This window comes from Chroicocephalus ridibundus, chromosome 5, assembly GCF_963924245.1.
Source record: "Chroicocephalus ridibundus chromosome 5, bChrRid1.1, whole genome shotgun sequence".
In the NCBI taxonomy this organism is placed as follows: domain Eukaryota; kingdom Metazoa; phylum Chordata; class Aves; order Charadriiformes; family Laridae; genus Chroicocephalus; species Chroicocephalus ridibundus.
In genome coordinates, this window is record NC_086288.1 from 34,520,092 (window position 1) to 34,534,799 (window position 14,708).

At 38.2% G+C, this 14,708-nt stretch overlaps 1 protein-coding gene across 5 annotated transcripts in view; it reads right to left on the minus strand.

Moving 5' to 3' along the window:
* The window catches only part of SH3D19 (SH3 domain containing 19), a 110,749-nt gene that overhangs the window by 62,214 nt on the left and 33,827 nt on the right, over positions 1 to 14,708 (minus strand). For all 5 annotated transcript variants that reach the window (XM_063336561.1, XM_063336560.1, XM_063336558.1 and 2 more), the window contains one exon: positions 1,270 to 1,309. Coding sequence is in view for 2 of the 5 variants with exons in the window: in XM_063336558.1 (XP_063192628.1) it covers positions 1,270 to 1,309 (40 nt within the window). In the remaining 3 variants the exon portion in view is untranslated. The remainder of the gene's footprint in view (positions 1 to 1,269; positions 1,310 to 14,708) is intronic.

The following is a 14,708-nucleotide window of genomic DNA, read 5'->3' on the forward strand; positions in this document are numbered from 1 at the left end:
CTTAAACTAAACATTTTGATGAAATTAGTTTTCCTTTTGATAATGATTTGGATTTATTTGACATTATTGTAATATGACATGATATAATACAAGTTCAAACATGTAGACTGTAACTGCATCATTTTAAGAAAAAAATTTAAGTATTTTAATTATAAAAAGAAATACAGTCATTGATGTTCTAAGTAGATATATGTAATCAAAGACAAAGGCAATACTCCTCTGCAATTTAAACACACTGCTGGAAACAGCTACAGTGCTGTTGCGGATATGGGAGGGAAGGGGAAAAGCACCCTCTCTCCCATCACATCACACAGTAGATACAACACATCAACTGTGCTATAAGAAGAGGCTACAGTTCCCTCTGTTCTTCTAGCTATAAAAGCTACCCCACTGTACTGTAAAAGTGTAGTGAAAAAAAATCAGACTGTAAAAATCAAATGAAAAGGTCATGTCATGTCAGAAGGCTGGACACCAGGGGCATCCTTTGGAAAGGCTTTTCACAAAGGAGTGGGAGAGCCAGTGTTAGCTGGTCTGCTCTATCGCTTTACTTCATTAAAATCACATTATCCACCACAGGATACAGATGGGATCCTATTCCTGGGTGGAGAACTGAGTTTGGAAATAAGGCAAAAGAGAAAGAGATCTTTTAAAAACAAGAGCATAAGAAGGAGAACTACAGAATATTGAGAAGCTTAAGCGTAAACGTGGCCTTGCAAATCAATAGGTTAGGAAGTTCACGGCAATTGCTGATGGCAATTTTAAATAAACATAAAATGTTTGTGTGTGTGTTTTGTTTAATAATCATTTGTTTGCTTCTCTTAATTTTGAAACCTTAGGTATGATGGGATCAGAGTTAATGGAATAAAGTGTTGCTATTCTTGACTGAACCAAGAATTATTTTTCCTGCTACAAAAGCAAACAGTCCAAAGAATACAGAAACAAGTGTCAGGAGGGCTTCTTGTGTTAAATCATAGTTTTACCAAACAACCTTGTGCATGATACTTAAACAAGCCTTTCAGATTTTAAGTGCACACAATTACAGTGTAGTAAGCCCTGTTAATTCCTTTGAAAATTTTGCCCATAAGGAATATAAAATAATTACCTTTAACACAAAGTTATTTTGGTATTTCATTACTGTTACCAAAACAGAGAAGTAGAAGAATGGCATTTTAATTTTTCTGGCTAATTTCCTAGTTCATCCCATAAAAGGAAAAAATTAAAGAAAAAAGTAAAAGAAGGGAAGAATAAATACAGAAATATGGTTCTTACCCTGAAGAGCGGCAGTCTGGTTTATTTCTTTCAGAGCGATCTGTGAGAAAGGAAGCATAATATCAGCACAAAAGTTGGATGTTCTTTAGCAATACTAGTGCAGAAGTCTTAAAAGAACTGTGACACCTTATGACGAGCAAAACCAAAAGCTGATTCTGTTACAAAACTGTTTTTCTGCACTGGACTACTCTGCCTGAGACCAAGCAAAACTACTGGAACTTTAACGTTTGTTAAAATTCCTCTACTCAAAATAGAGTGTATTTAATGTTTCGTATTAATGCTTTGGAAGCTTCCCCTCCCTTTAGCTAAAATGAATAGGACTTTAGTTTAGGGTAAAAATAAGGGAGAGGGAAGAGGAAAAAAGAGAAACCACAGATTACTCAGCGCAAAAAAATCATTCCATGAATCATGGCTGGCAGGGTTCCCTGACAGGATGGGAGAAAAATCAGCAGTTGGTTGCAGCAACATCTGCAAATGCACTGAATCCAGCGCAGCCCCATCATTAACTCTTCGCCTTCTGGGTCTTCTAGATACTGAATCTTTCTTTGTTTTCAGAAAGGGTTTTGTTTATCCAGTAAGTATTTCAAGTAGCTTATTTGCACTAATGAGATTGACTCACAAACAAAAATCTACACAGTACAATCATATCAACTCAGATGAACTTCTTTTGCTGAACAATGTATTAGTTGGTAAAGCCATCTCTAGATACATTTCTAAAATATTTTTGAAAGGTCCAATATGCAAAGAAAGTATAAAATACTTCTCCTAAGAGTTAGGATTATCACACAAGCATTACAAAATAACCACTGTGTTGTTATTAGAATTTACATATTATCGGTTATATTGTAAATCCAAAATATCCCTGTATGACTTTTGAACTACCTGAAAGAAGCAACTGAGATTTGTGTTCTTCTAAAATACATATATTCTAAAATTAGAGGGGGTTTTAATAATTTATTACAGGAAGATCCACTATGCAATTAGAAGGATATTCTTACAGCTAAATATAATCTCCACTGACCATGGTAATTTTCCTTCTGATTGCATCTGTGTGTATTTTAAAAAGAAAGCTATTTTTCCTGTGTTAGTAAACACTTGTCTATACAGAAGAATAAGAGTCTTCCTAAAAAATATTTTCAAACTCACAGGTTGTATTTTTAACCATAAAGCTCTGCATTTGAAATAAAATTTTTCTCTTAATACCACACATTTGTTTTTGTAGTTTTATCTCATATACAGATGAAATATTTTCCTCTCCAAGTTTTATGTGCTCATTTGGTTATGTTTTCATTAAAAAGGTAAAAAATTATTGCATGTCAACAGTGCTCAAAGAAGTATCTAATGCTTTTTCCATTCACAGGTGCTCCAATTAAGCTGTCATAGCCACACAGTGTATAATTTATTGTGTTTCTGACTCACAGCGATCTCCATTTCATCATACCATGTGCTACTCTGTTAGCAAGAAACAGCATGGTACAGCTCAAACCAGAGCTGCAGCAACAGTTGTTCAAATACAGCCAGAAAGGCTCCTTCCATCCTTATCATGTAACCTCCTTACCTGTGAGCACTGAAAAAAATAAGGCAGGACTTCCTACTGAAATCTGCTTGCCATCTGTTGCTTATTATCAGCGTTCCTTGTTATGTACCCAGCCATAATCTAACAGTATTCAGGCAAAACCTTCCCACTTCTAAAAAGATTGTGCGAATAACCCAGTGAGAAGGAAGAAAAGGAGTCAGAGCACATGTAAACATAGCGCCTGGGAGCTCTCCTCCCTCAGCCCACGTCCAGTCGGCAGATCCACCACAGCCCAGCCACCCCACTACAACCTGCTCATTCAGGAAATCAGTGCAATTCCCTTTTGTTTTATTGAAATGTTGAAATAGGAAATATTACCTTTGTTTTTACACATTTTGTTTACTGCTAATCTTAGTGAAAGCACATCATCCACACGTACACCAGTGTACGCGCAGAACAAAGGGAAATTAAATCCCACATGCATGCAGTTAGCCTTTTAAAGCAGACATAAAGCCTGCGCCTGTTTAAGGTTACTGTGAGCTTTATCTTTTAAATTTGATTTAGTATCAAGTGTAACAAGACTCAAAGAGTTGACTTTTTCAATTTAGTGTTTAAATTTTGCCATTCCAGATGCTGTTTTGGCCTGAGGTACAAGCACCAATTCAAGTAATGCCACACACCACACACTTCTAGAATAAGAAAGGTCAGAAAACAGGCCAATCTTTTTTTTCCCCCCCTTCAATATATAGATACACACAGACATATATATATATATGTACATTTAAACACACACACATGCAGATCCCATTCCTGCATTCTACAGGCAAATCCTCAGCTTGAAAAGTTGCACAAAAGTTGCACAAAAGTATGCACAAAAGTGCATACCGACAGCTGATTCTCTTTTACTCTCTACATGTTACCTCAACAACTGAGGGATCTCTTTGTAATCTTTTCTAACAGAAATAAGCAAGATGACCATATAGATGCAAAGATCTGAAAATCAAATCCCGCACTACAGATTTGCCTCTATATCAAAGGCATAAATTGCTATAAAACATTATGGGACATGCTGTCTTTCTAGCACAATACTGCATATCCTTCAATTCTAAATTCTGGAAGCCAAAACCGCATGTCAGATTAGAGCAAAACATTTGCTGGACTAGCATGCACAATAAACAAACAAGGCAGTAAACACCCTGGCATGGAAAATTTTATAGAAAAAAATTCCACTTCCAGTGACAGATACTACCTTCCAGATAAGACACCAGTACTATTCTCCCTATCCTAGCATTGCTAAAGTAATACAATTTCTTACTGTGTATGTAGCTATAGTCAAATAGGCTAGGAATTCCTAAGCAGCTAGTACTCAACACGTTAGAGAACTGGATTGTTTGATTCTAAGTTTATTTTGGTTAATGAACGTTCTCGAAAATCAGCATCATCCCCCTCACCTGACAGGGGAACAGTGTGTAGTTCAGGCTTTGTGCTAGCATGGCAGATCTGTTCCTTATTTACTGACAACTACCCTAAAGCTGGTACAGTGCTATCAACTCTTTAATTTCAGTACTGCAGACTTTGCCAGCTAGTTCAGATAGATAGCACAGACTTACACCACAGAGATGGTTCTTCTACAGACAGAAGAACTCGTCCTCCAATCCACAATGTGCATAGCCAGAGACTTGCAGTCTCTCAATCCGTAAGAACTGACCTTCCTCCAACCTCCCATAGTGCAGACTTAAAGAGATTTTCTCCACTTCATACTAGCATCCGCTCTTTACAAAACCTTTGCTGCCCTTATACAAATACAGCTAGTGCAGGAGAAATATATTATCCTTGTTCAGCAGCAGGATACAGTGCAAGAAGTCAAGGTGGAGCAGATAAGGTGGGAAAAGTCAGAGGCTCCTGGCTGAGGTTGGGAAGACTGGTGCCAAGTTCTAAGCACTGTAGAAGAATGAAGGAAAACATCAGAACACAAAGATGTGCTAGTCATACCACAACGATTCGACAAATCTAGTGTTTATTTACAAAATTGTGCTGTGTATATTTAATCAATAGCATGGACACATCATGCCTTTTTTCAGCATTGAAAGATTGAGCGTCAGACAGAAAATGCCATGTTCCAGTTGCTTTTAGAAAGGTCCGGGTTTTTCTAACTGGTGATTCTCTCACCCTTCAAGCATGGGAAAATTATCTTCTTTGTTTGTTTGCTTTTAATATGATAGAACAGTTTTTCTTCTCAAGGAAAACATAAACATAACCATCAGGAGAAAAATAACTGAGTCAATGTTATTTCAGTTGCTCCACAAACTCAGAATAGCTTAATATTTTGCCAAAATGACCACCAAAGCAGAAAACAATAGCTTTTAAGGCATTCCCTCTTGTCTCTGGAAGACAAGCAAAGAAAAGGAAAAAGGCAACTCACACCAGAGCCATTGTTTTTCTCTGTTTATTTTGCAAGCTTCTTCAAAGTATCTTGTTGCTAAGAGTGACTTCAACTGAAAAGTGTGCTCTCACTAGAAAAAAATTTAAGTATAAACATGAAACGCTGTTGAAAAATGAGTGGAAACTTAACACACATTCTGCCGCTTCGAACTTGCAAAGCTACTGGGGAACATCCAATGCAACTACCTCCCAAGATAGGTAACTTCCTACTCTTAACTCCATCCCAAAGCTTGATCTATTTTAAAAGGTGAATTGCCTGAAGAGAACAAATGAGGGGATATAACATTTACATTTCTGGGGAATACTTAATTATCGGTCTTGAATTGAGCAGCCACCAGAGGGGGCAGGACAGCATAACGCTCTCCAGGAAGACACGTAGTTACAGCAACCAGCTGTCTCCATCTCTGTTGGTCTTAGCCCCTGATGGCACAGCCGTGGTTTCATAATGAAAAGTAGCATGAGATGCTTATAAAAAACACTTCTGTAACAATGGCAAGCCTCTAGATAAACCAAGCAATGGGAACAGTGGGCTCTCAAGCACTGCTGGCAACACCAAAATACAAAATATACAGAGAAGTCATATTGTCAGAATAGGCAATTGTTGAGAAAGTCTGTACCACCTGCCCTAATTTGAATGCATTAATCCCAATGAGCACCCTAAACAAGCAGAAGCTTCCAGGCCTTAACAAACCTAGATGCTAAGACCAATGAAGCAACTTTACACGGCATCATGTAGAAATGCAATGGCTACTACCATTATTTTAGTAACATTTATCTTGACTACCGAGCTGATCATAGCTAAATGGTGCAACAGTGCCCATTAGCCAACCACATTAGACCAAGTGGCCCAAATTTCCATTTAAAATTGCCAATGTAGATGAGGCCCTCACTCAAACTAAACCGCACATTTTCTGGGAAAAAGATCTGCATTTGTGCAGGATGTTCAGTACTAGTTGCTTTATTTGCACTGAGATATGCAATAGCTGCCATTGATATTGCAATCTTTTGGTCTTCCATTCTGTTAAGGCATACTGGAGCTTACAGCAGCTCTCCCTTCTTTTTAGCATTTCTCTCAGGTAGGGAGTCAGAAGAACACAAATTAATTCCACTGTATGGAATCTACCATAAATTTCCCTCAATTTTATTAGGAACTGCTCTACAACAAAACCCATAAAACTGAACATTTATTTATGTATTGTAGTATCGTAACAGCAGAGTCCCTTATCAGTTGTTTAAAAGGCAGAAGGCTCAGGGAGAGATTAATGAGAGGCTTGGAAGAAACTTTTTTAATTTAGTTTATGTACAACTTTCCCTTTACTCCAAAAGGCCACAAAACCAGGACACAGTCAGAGTTTGGAATTGTAAAGGCAGACAGCTTTTATATTTACTTTAAATTCTACAGTAAGCTGCTGAATTCCAGAGTAGTACATTGTGGGGAAAAAAAGATACATTATAACACCCTCAAATGAAATTACACTAGTCTGTCACTTTTAATACTAAACAGTAACCAAGTCTTGTAAACACAAAGCATTCACGCAGTTTTTTATACTTGGAGAAATGCTTTTTTCCCCACTCTTAAGCATGACTGATGTATAGCTGGGGGACGGGTGGGGGGTGGATCCCTGCACATATCAAGGAACATATTGAACCTCTGTGGTTGAGTATTTAACCTTGAAACCTAATGACCACCGTAAAGCCTGTAATTATCCGAAGACCATATTCTTTAACTTGCTAAAGAGACTAACAATAAACTACTGTCACCTTTAAAGCCTTTTGTGCACTTGTACGATATAAAAGTGAAAAAATAAATCACTGGGCAACAGAAGCCACATTTGCCAGTGCCACATTTGCTGCTGATTTGTTTTTGTGACTGAATTTCTACCCCCTCGTTCTTGCAGGAGTAAAACAGGAGCAAGAACGAGGGGGTAGGAATTCAGAGTCACAAAAACAAATCAGCAGCAAAGCTAGCAAAAGTGTGCGGGCATAAGTGTGAACATATGCGCCCGTATGAGTGGGGCTGATGCAGAAACAAGAGAGGAAACAGACTGTGTAAGCTCTCACCGCTTCTCAAAAAGGTACACGTTATAAGAACCTAGACCACACTCAGCCCCGGGAACCGGTCTTGTTCTCAGGCTGTGAATGATAAACGAAGTATATAAGCAATCAAATATACGCAGCATATGCATATGTTACCAGACTTGTACCTTCCACCACACCACCTTCTTTAAGAAGGAAATTCAGAACACATTTGTTTCTAAAGCTCTTTTTTTTTTTTTCCAAGAAATGAGCAACTCCTGAAAGTACAAATCCCCACATCTTCATACAAGATACCCCAGCTGATCAGTGCGACATCATTTTTAGATTATGAACTTCAGGTACAAGCAGACATAGATATCTGCACATCACCACAAAACACAGTGGGAGGTATTAAAGATGTGCCCTACTACTTTTTTTTTTATATATACTTTCATGAGGAAAATACCAACTGACTCAACTTTTTTTATAGACAAAAGATCTGCCTTCTTTTCTAGGCATTTCAGAAATGTTAGCTCTACATTTTTGAAAAATGCTTCTCTGATGTTGCTAGCATTGCCCGTAAAAGGAAATTATCTTTCAAGAGCATCCTTCTATCTCTTTCTTCCCAAATCAGAGGTTGAGCATGCCTGTAGAGGCTCTGCATATTCCTCAACTAGACAACAGAGCTCAGAATCTTACAGTATGGTACGCATGCCTGTCACAGGGTGCTGATACACAACATGCAATAGATGCAATACAGTTAGACGTGTAATAAACTTCTGGTTCCTTCATTGTATTAACAGAGCATCTTATAAACATCCATACACCATATTTAAGATCCAAACGTATTCAATTATTTTTCTCCTCAGGGGTTTGCCCTGCTTGTAGACCAGCGCATTCAGCACCAAAAGAGCCTCCAGCTTTGAACACCTGTGTGTAGGTACACTTACCTGTCACAACATGCCCCTTACCACACTAATTTAGGGCACACTCCATGCCCAGAGACCTAAAATATGCAGAGAAATAGTGTTTTGAGTGACTGAGCCAAACATGATAAAAGTCTTTCTGAAAATAATATAAAAATAACCATTTTCTTTAAGTGTTCTACAGGGCATTTTGCTCGTTTGTTTTTTATTTTTCCCCGTTAAATGACAGTTTCCTAAACTTGTGCGTTCCTGGCCACAAGCAGAATAATTTGTGGCTATGACTGCAGGGGATATCACTTGCAACACTTAAGCAATTTCCTTTGACCTACACAGTACAAAACCATGTGTTGTAGAAACAGCCTTTGTTGTACACATTTCAGATAATCATTTACAATTTTTGAGAAATCACATGCTACCTTTTTACTTTCGAAAGATGGAATGTCCATCTACTATGCTATGTAGTAAGAATATTTATTGTTGGATGTAAAACACTTAGCAAATTTCACCCTTCTCACTCTCCCTGCCAACCCAACAATCCTGTTCCATTGGGCAATTAAAAGTTTTCTGAATTTGCTTACACAAAACAACATGTTTTGATTTTTGAGATAGCAAACCTCAGCAACAAATGTCTCCAATGTAATCTTACGCATTATGCACTTGGAAATTAAGTTTTATTTAATGTGCATGAGACATGGATTCACAATAAAATGCTGAATATCAATATCAGTAGAAGATATTCCCACTTCTGTATCACAGGAAACTAATTCAGCTTTAAAACAAACGAACAAGAACAATCCTTTCTTGATTATTTCATCCTGTGAAGCCACTGACAGCAATAGAAATAACACCTTCCAAATTAGGAATTAGACATTATGGTGAGTGCAAGCAAGTGCACGGGTCTGCACTTTGGGAGGAATTTGGAAACTAGGGGGATGAAATGACACAGAGAGAAAGAAAATTACTTATTGAAATAAAAGATTGTAACACACTCAACCACAAAAGAACAACCTCTATCAAAACAGAAGAAATGTACCAGGCAAATAACAATATTTATTTCTCTTAAGATACCACTGAAATAGTCAATAGCTTGTTCTTGGAATATTTTATGGTCCCTTGTCACTATTTATGAAGAAAGAAGCCTCAAATTGTTTACCCAGTCCACATAAAGACACCTAACGAGAACATTCTTAAACCTCAATGATTTTGTTGTGAGTGCTGATTTTCTATAGAAATGCATTTGAAATTAGCCTATTAACAAAATATTTTCCTCCAGTGACACTGGTAATTCTGCCCAACAGCCACACAGAAACACAAAATTCTGCGAAAATGAACATAACGATTGCTTCTCACATGCATTGGACTTTTTTTAAGTACCACAAAATGGATTATTCCCAGAAAGGTCTCTTGCACTTTATTGTAAAACAAAGATTACAAGATCTAGAAGCATCATAAAAGGGATTAATTTAATGGTGTAAAAATTTGATTTTTTTAATAATGTTGGTATATACCAATACATTGTTGCAACCTGAGACAATCCTCATCCATTAGCATTGAGCACATGCTTAAAAGTTGTGCAACCCTAAACTCATATTCCATAGAACAGGAAGACCAGCACTTGTCTGTTCTTGAAACATGTCATATTTTAATGCATATTATTTGTTAACATAGACATCAGCATCCAGAAATCATTTTATAAGATGTGAGTTACCTGGCATTCTAAAGACATTTTACTGCGGCAAGATGAGTTTATCCACATTCACTGCAAGGTTAAGTGTTAAACCTATGCCTAATCCCTTAAAGTACCTCTGACTCCTTCATTACTGGTGTAATATGTGTGCATGTAAGGTCCTTGGGGACCATCCTGATGAGAAGTCACTGTGTACAGCTGGATTCCTTGCACTGTGATTTCATCTCATGCAGAAGGTGCGTCTGTGCAGCAAACCGTATCACTCTGTAGCCACATCTTTTGCATCAGGCCAGTCCATGGGAAAATGAAGATGTGCAGACTCATCTGACCAATGCTTAAATTAGGGTCTTACTACAACTTGACATAGGAAGTTGAAAAGGGAGCCCGGTTCAAACAGTGGGAGAGCATCATAAGTCCTGGCTAATTGGGAAGAGTGCCAAAGAACAGAGAACAACTGAGGAAGCCCACAGGTCCTCAGCGACCGTGACAAGGACAGAAAGATGCAGTCACTGGACACCAGTGCCATTACTTTCTTTACATAGGTCCGCTTGCCTAACCAGTGGGGAACATACATATATTCCCCCAAGCTCCAGAAGAGAAGAAAATAACATCATTTTATAAAAAGGGAAGACAGGAGGAAAAAAAGAGGGAGAGACAACAAGGAAACAGTAAGTCACAAAATAGAAATACCACCTGCTGTGATGAAAATACACAGGCAACCCTTCCAGAGCACAGGGCTTTTATACCACTTCATAAGAACTTCAAGCATGCTCAGCAAAAAAGAGTATGGTTCACAACACACAGCTTGGTGTACTATTTTTTAATTAGAAATCGAAAACATGGTTGAATTCAACACAACTTAAAAAATGTATACAAATCATAATAAAAATACTGTGTCTCTGTGCACAAAATTAAAGCTGTCAGTCACAATTCCAAGAAATGTGTTATAAGCAACGACTCATCTTAGATGCATACACCTTTCATTCTTCACATGTGGCCCCTGTACTTTAGGCAAGAGCTGACTGCACCTATCTTTGGGCTTCTGAAAAATGACAGTATTTCACAGAGCTTTCTCATCTGTTTTTCCAAATGTTTAGCAATTGTACTCCTCCTTGCAGCTTCTCAAAAAATACACAATAGAAAAAGCAGCTATTATAAAAGTAATTTTTTAGCTGCTTCCAGCCTTGACACCAGGTTAGTGCATCTTGTTGTCAGTCTTCTAAGTGCAAATTCCACTCTTTCTGTTGCTACTCACAGTAACACAGAGCAGTTTCCCCACTGCCCAATGAGAGGCTTCAGAAACCATACGGCAGCTTTAAATGAACAAGTGAAAGGATGGCAGAGCCATAAGCATATAGAAATCCTCAAAACAAAGGATCCTGTGTTTACTGCAGATAAACCCACAGTTCCCAGGCACTCTGGTAATGCTGGCAGAGACTGTTCCAATTCTTTGGTACCTTGGAGAAATACCTCTCCTCCCACACGTTCCCAGACCTCTCCTCTTCCCACTCCTGTGCACGTACCAAAAAGACCTACAGATCCTGTCAGAGGCATCCAGCCTCTGTAAATACACTAATAAGTACCTGTACATTGCTATGGTGCCAAGAGTGAAATACCACAATGACACACCTCAATTAAATAGTTCTTGATAATGGATTCACCAACATCAAGCTAGTGCCCAGCAATTAGAGGAGTGAAGCGTGCCTAACGTCACAGCAGCAGCTACCATACATGTCCCAGAGATGATATTGGTGACCTACAGTAAGCTTTGCACACCAGCACGGAAAAACAGATTTTTGTCATCATGAAGTTATGCCCATGAGCACTGGATACATGAGGTCTGCAGCATTATCCCATCTCATCATTTAGTGATACCTGTCCCACACTGGTAGTGACACTCTTCCAAGCAACGTCTTGACCTGCTTAAACAACTGACATGGTAGACTACAGCAGATGTCCCATCCTCAGGAACTCCATTCTCAGGTAAACTTCATCATTCCCGTCTGGCGATCACTGGGTGTTTCGTCAGACATACTTGCAAAGGTTGACAAGCTTATGACAAGTCACAATGCTTACAGCATTTGCTATCAGATAACTTGTGGCACCTGACAATGCCGTTTTCAAAGTACTAGGTAGAAGAAGATAGATTTTTTCCAAAACTTTTACTCTGGTCCCAAGTCCCCCATTTCTGTTAGTTTCTGCACCCTAGATTTACAGTGCAGACAGTTGCAAAATGAATACAGCAAACTGATGGAGCAATTTATTATGAGAAAGTTATCAAAACGCTGAGCTTGTTTCCAGGCGTTTATGTCCCATCGCTCCAACAGGATGAGCCAACAGTATTTTAATAATGAATAACATCACGGCACACGGTTCACTCAAAAATCCTTGTAAATGATTTAGCACAGATGTGTACAACCTGAATCAATTTTCATGCGCAGATCTGTGATATTGAGTGCTCAGGTTTTAATGCAAGACAGAATGCATGATGAATACAAATTTATCACTTTAAGAAAACTATTAATTTTAGCTTATCTCTTGTAAATAGAAGCAAAATGCTATAGCTGAAGAAAAAAACCAAATGGTTTCCTTTATGCATACAATATTCTGTCTAGAAGGAGAATGGATCAGAAACCCCTCTGCAGGAAACACAGTGCTTGAAAATTTACCTAAGTTTTTAAGAGTGTAAATCACCATGCTCAAAACCTTATTGAAAAAGCAAAATATAGATAAGACATTTATCATCACAATTCAAGAACTAGTGAATACCTGGTAAAAATACCAACAAGCATGTAAATGGTAGTAATTGATTTCATATAATGAATAATTGTGTTCCTTACTATCGTGTAAGATTTGAAGATCAAAAGAGTAAGTGGATTCAAAAAAGGAATTGAGTTAGTGAATGATAAATCCATTGGCAAGAATTTAGCAGGGCAGCATCCAAGAAGTTGCTAAGACATTGACTGCAGAGGGGAAGGAATCTCTCTTGAAAGTAAAAATCGAATCCTAGGAGATGTTTCTTGCATACTTTCCTGAAGACATTTGTAGGCAATTGTAAGAAACAGCTTACCTGAGAAGATGAACCTTTTGTCTGATCCAGTATGACATTCCTAAGGACACGAAAATTCTGAAATTCTTTTCCATATATTTTATCAGTTTGCACACTGGGGCACATATGAGCGACTATAATGGCTCTGAAAGACTAAGGCAGTTATAGGAGTGACAATGTCAATCATTTGAAATCTTCTGCATGTTGTGATCCAATCACATTTTCTCCAAAAGCCTGAGCAAGCTGACTGAGGTGGTGACCCACACACAAAATAAACACAACCACCTCTTAGAAAGCTTAGGGTGAAAAAAAGGCAGTAGGAAAGAAAATTAACAGTAAGATCTGTTGCATTCAGCTTCTATTACGGTGTGATCTTTTCCAGAATTGCTTTCATCCAGCCCTTCAAGCTGGACCCAAATACAGCTACATACAGCCATAGAAAGCAGGTATAGATTTGTTTTGTAACATATGCAAGGCTTCATAAACCAATTAAGTTCATCTTTGAAGCACCTTATTTAGAATTACATTAAATCTTGTAAGAAGATCCTAAATACTCAAGTCAGAATGTCACATTGATGTTTTTAGAATAACACATGCAATCCATACAAATCTCTGCTGATTTACAACTCCAGCTGAAGCAGTTAGCGTAACACAGCACTACATCAGATGGTCAATTTAAAAATATCAATATCCATAAAATCCTATGTCTTTCAAAATTCACACAATGTTGAGGGGGAGAAAGGAAGTCTTCCTGCTATGTGCCATCAAACACTAAATCTAAGCTTTCCTGCAAAACTTATTTTTGTCCTTCACTGAAGGGAAGGATGCTTGCCAAGCATAAGCCACAGATAAACAGATGATATATTGTCTTCCCAAGTCTGCCACTGGAATGCTTCAGTAACTTCGGTGCATGCTGTTCTTCAAGAGGAGAGTAAAAATCCTGGCCAGCAATGAAGCCAGTGCTTCCGCTCCATTTTTGTACACTTTGAGAACCTGAATAAGCAAGGCAGGACTGCGCAATGAGAGGGCTGAAGGGGCCAGACTTCTTTAGTCCGGCAAAGAGAAGGCAAAGGAGCTATGTAACAGCAGCACACTGCTACTTGAAGGGTAGCAGCAAAGATCCCAAATGTAAACTCTTCCTGGTGTTGGTGGACAATACAACTGTGGCTTGGGAAGTTCAGGTTGAATGTGAGGAAAAATTCTTTCACTAGGAGGTAGCGTACCTCTTGATCAGATTACACACAGAGGCTTGATATCCCTCTCTTTTGGGAGACTTTTCAAGACACAGCTAGACAAAGCCTTGGCTGGATGAATCCAGCCTTGGCAACAGTCCTGCTTCAAGCAGGAGGCTGGACTAGGTGACCCGAGAGCTCCCTTCCAGCCAACACTTCCATGGCCACAAACACAAAATCATCAAAGCAAAGAAACTAAACCATGCTAAATGCAAAGTGCTGTATTTAACTACAGATAATAAGCATCAACAGAAGAACTTAATGTCAAATGACTTTAAGTGCTATCAAAAGAAAATTTGTTTTCATACTGACCATATTGTATGAGATACTTATTGAAACAACACATGCAGAACTACATCAACTTTTAACAGAGAGCGTCAACACTGCTTCTCTGTTGTTTACAGATTTTAAATCAAGGCTTTATTGTCAAAAGTAAATACTGACAAATTTATTTACAAATATTAAAGTTTTTTCCATCTGTAAACAACAACCACTATGGTAAAAGCTTCCTGCAATGAGGTTATGACTCATTCTGCCCTTTGGTGTCTGTCCCCATCCTTTATGCAACAAC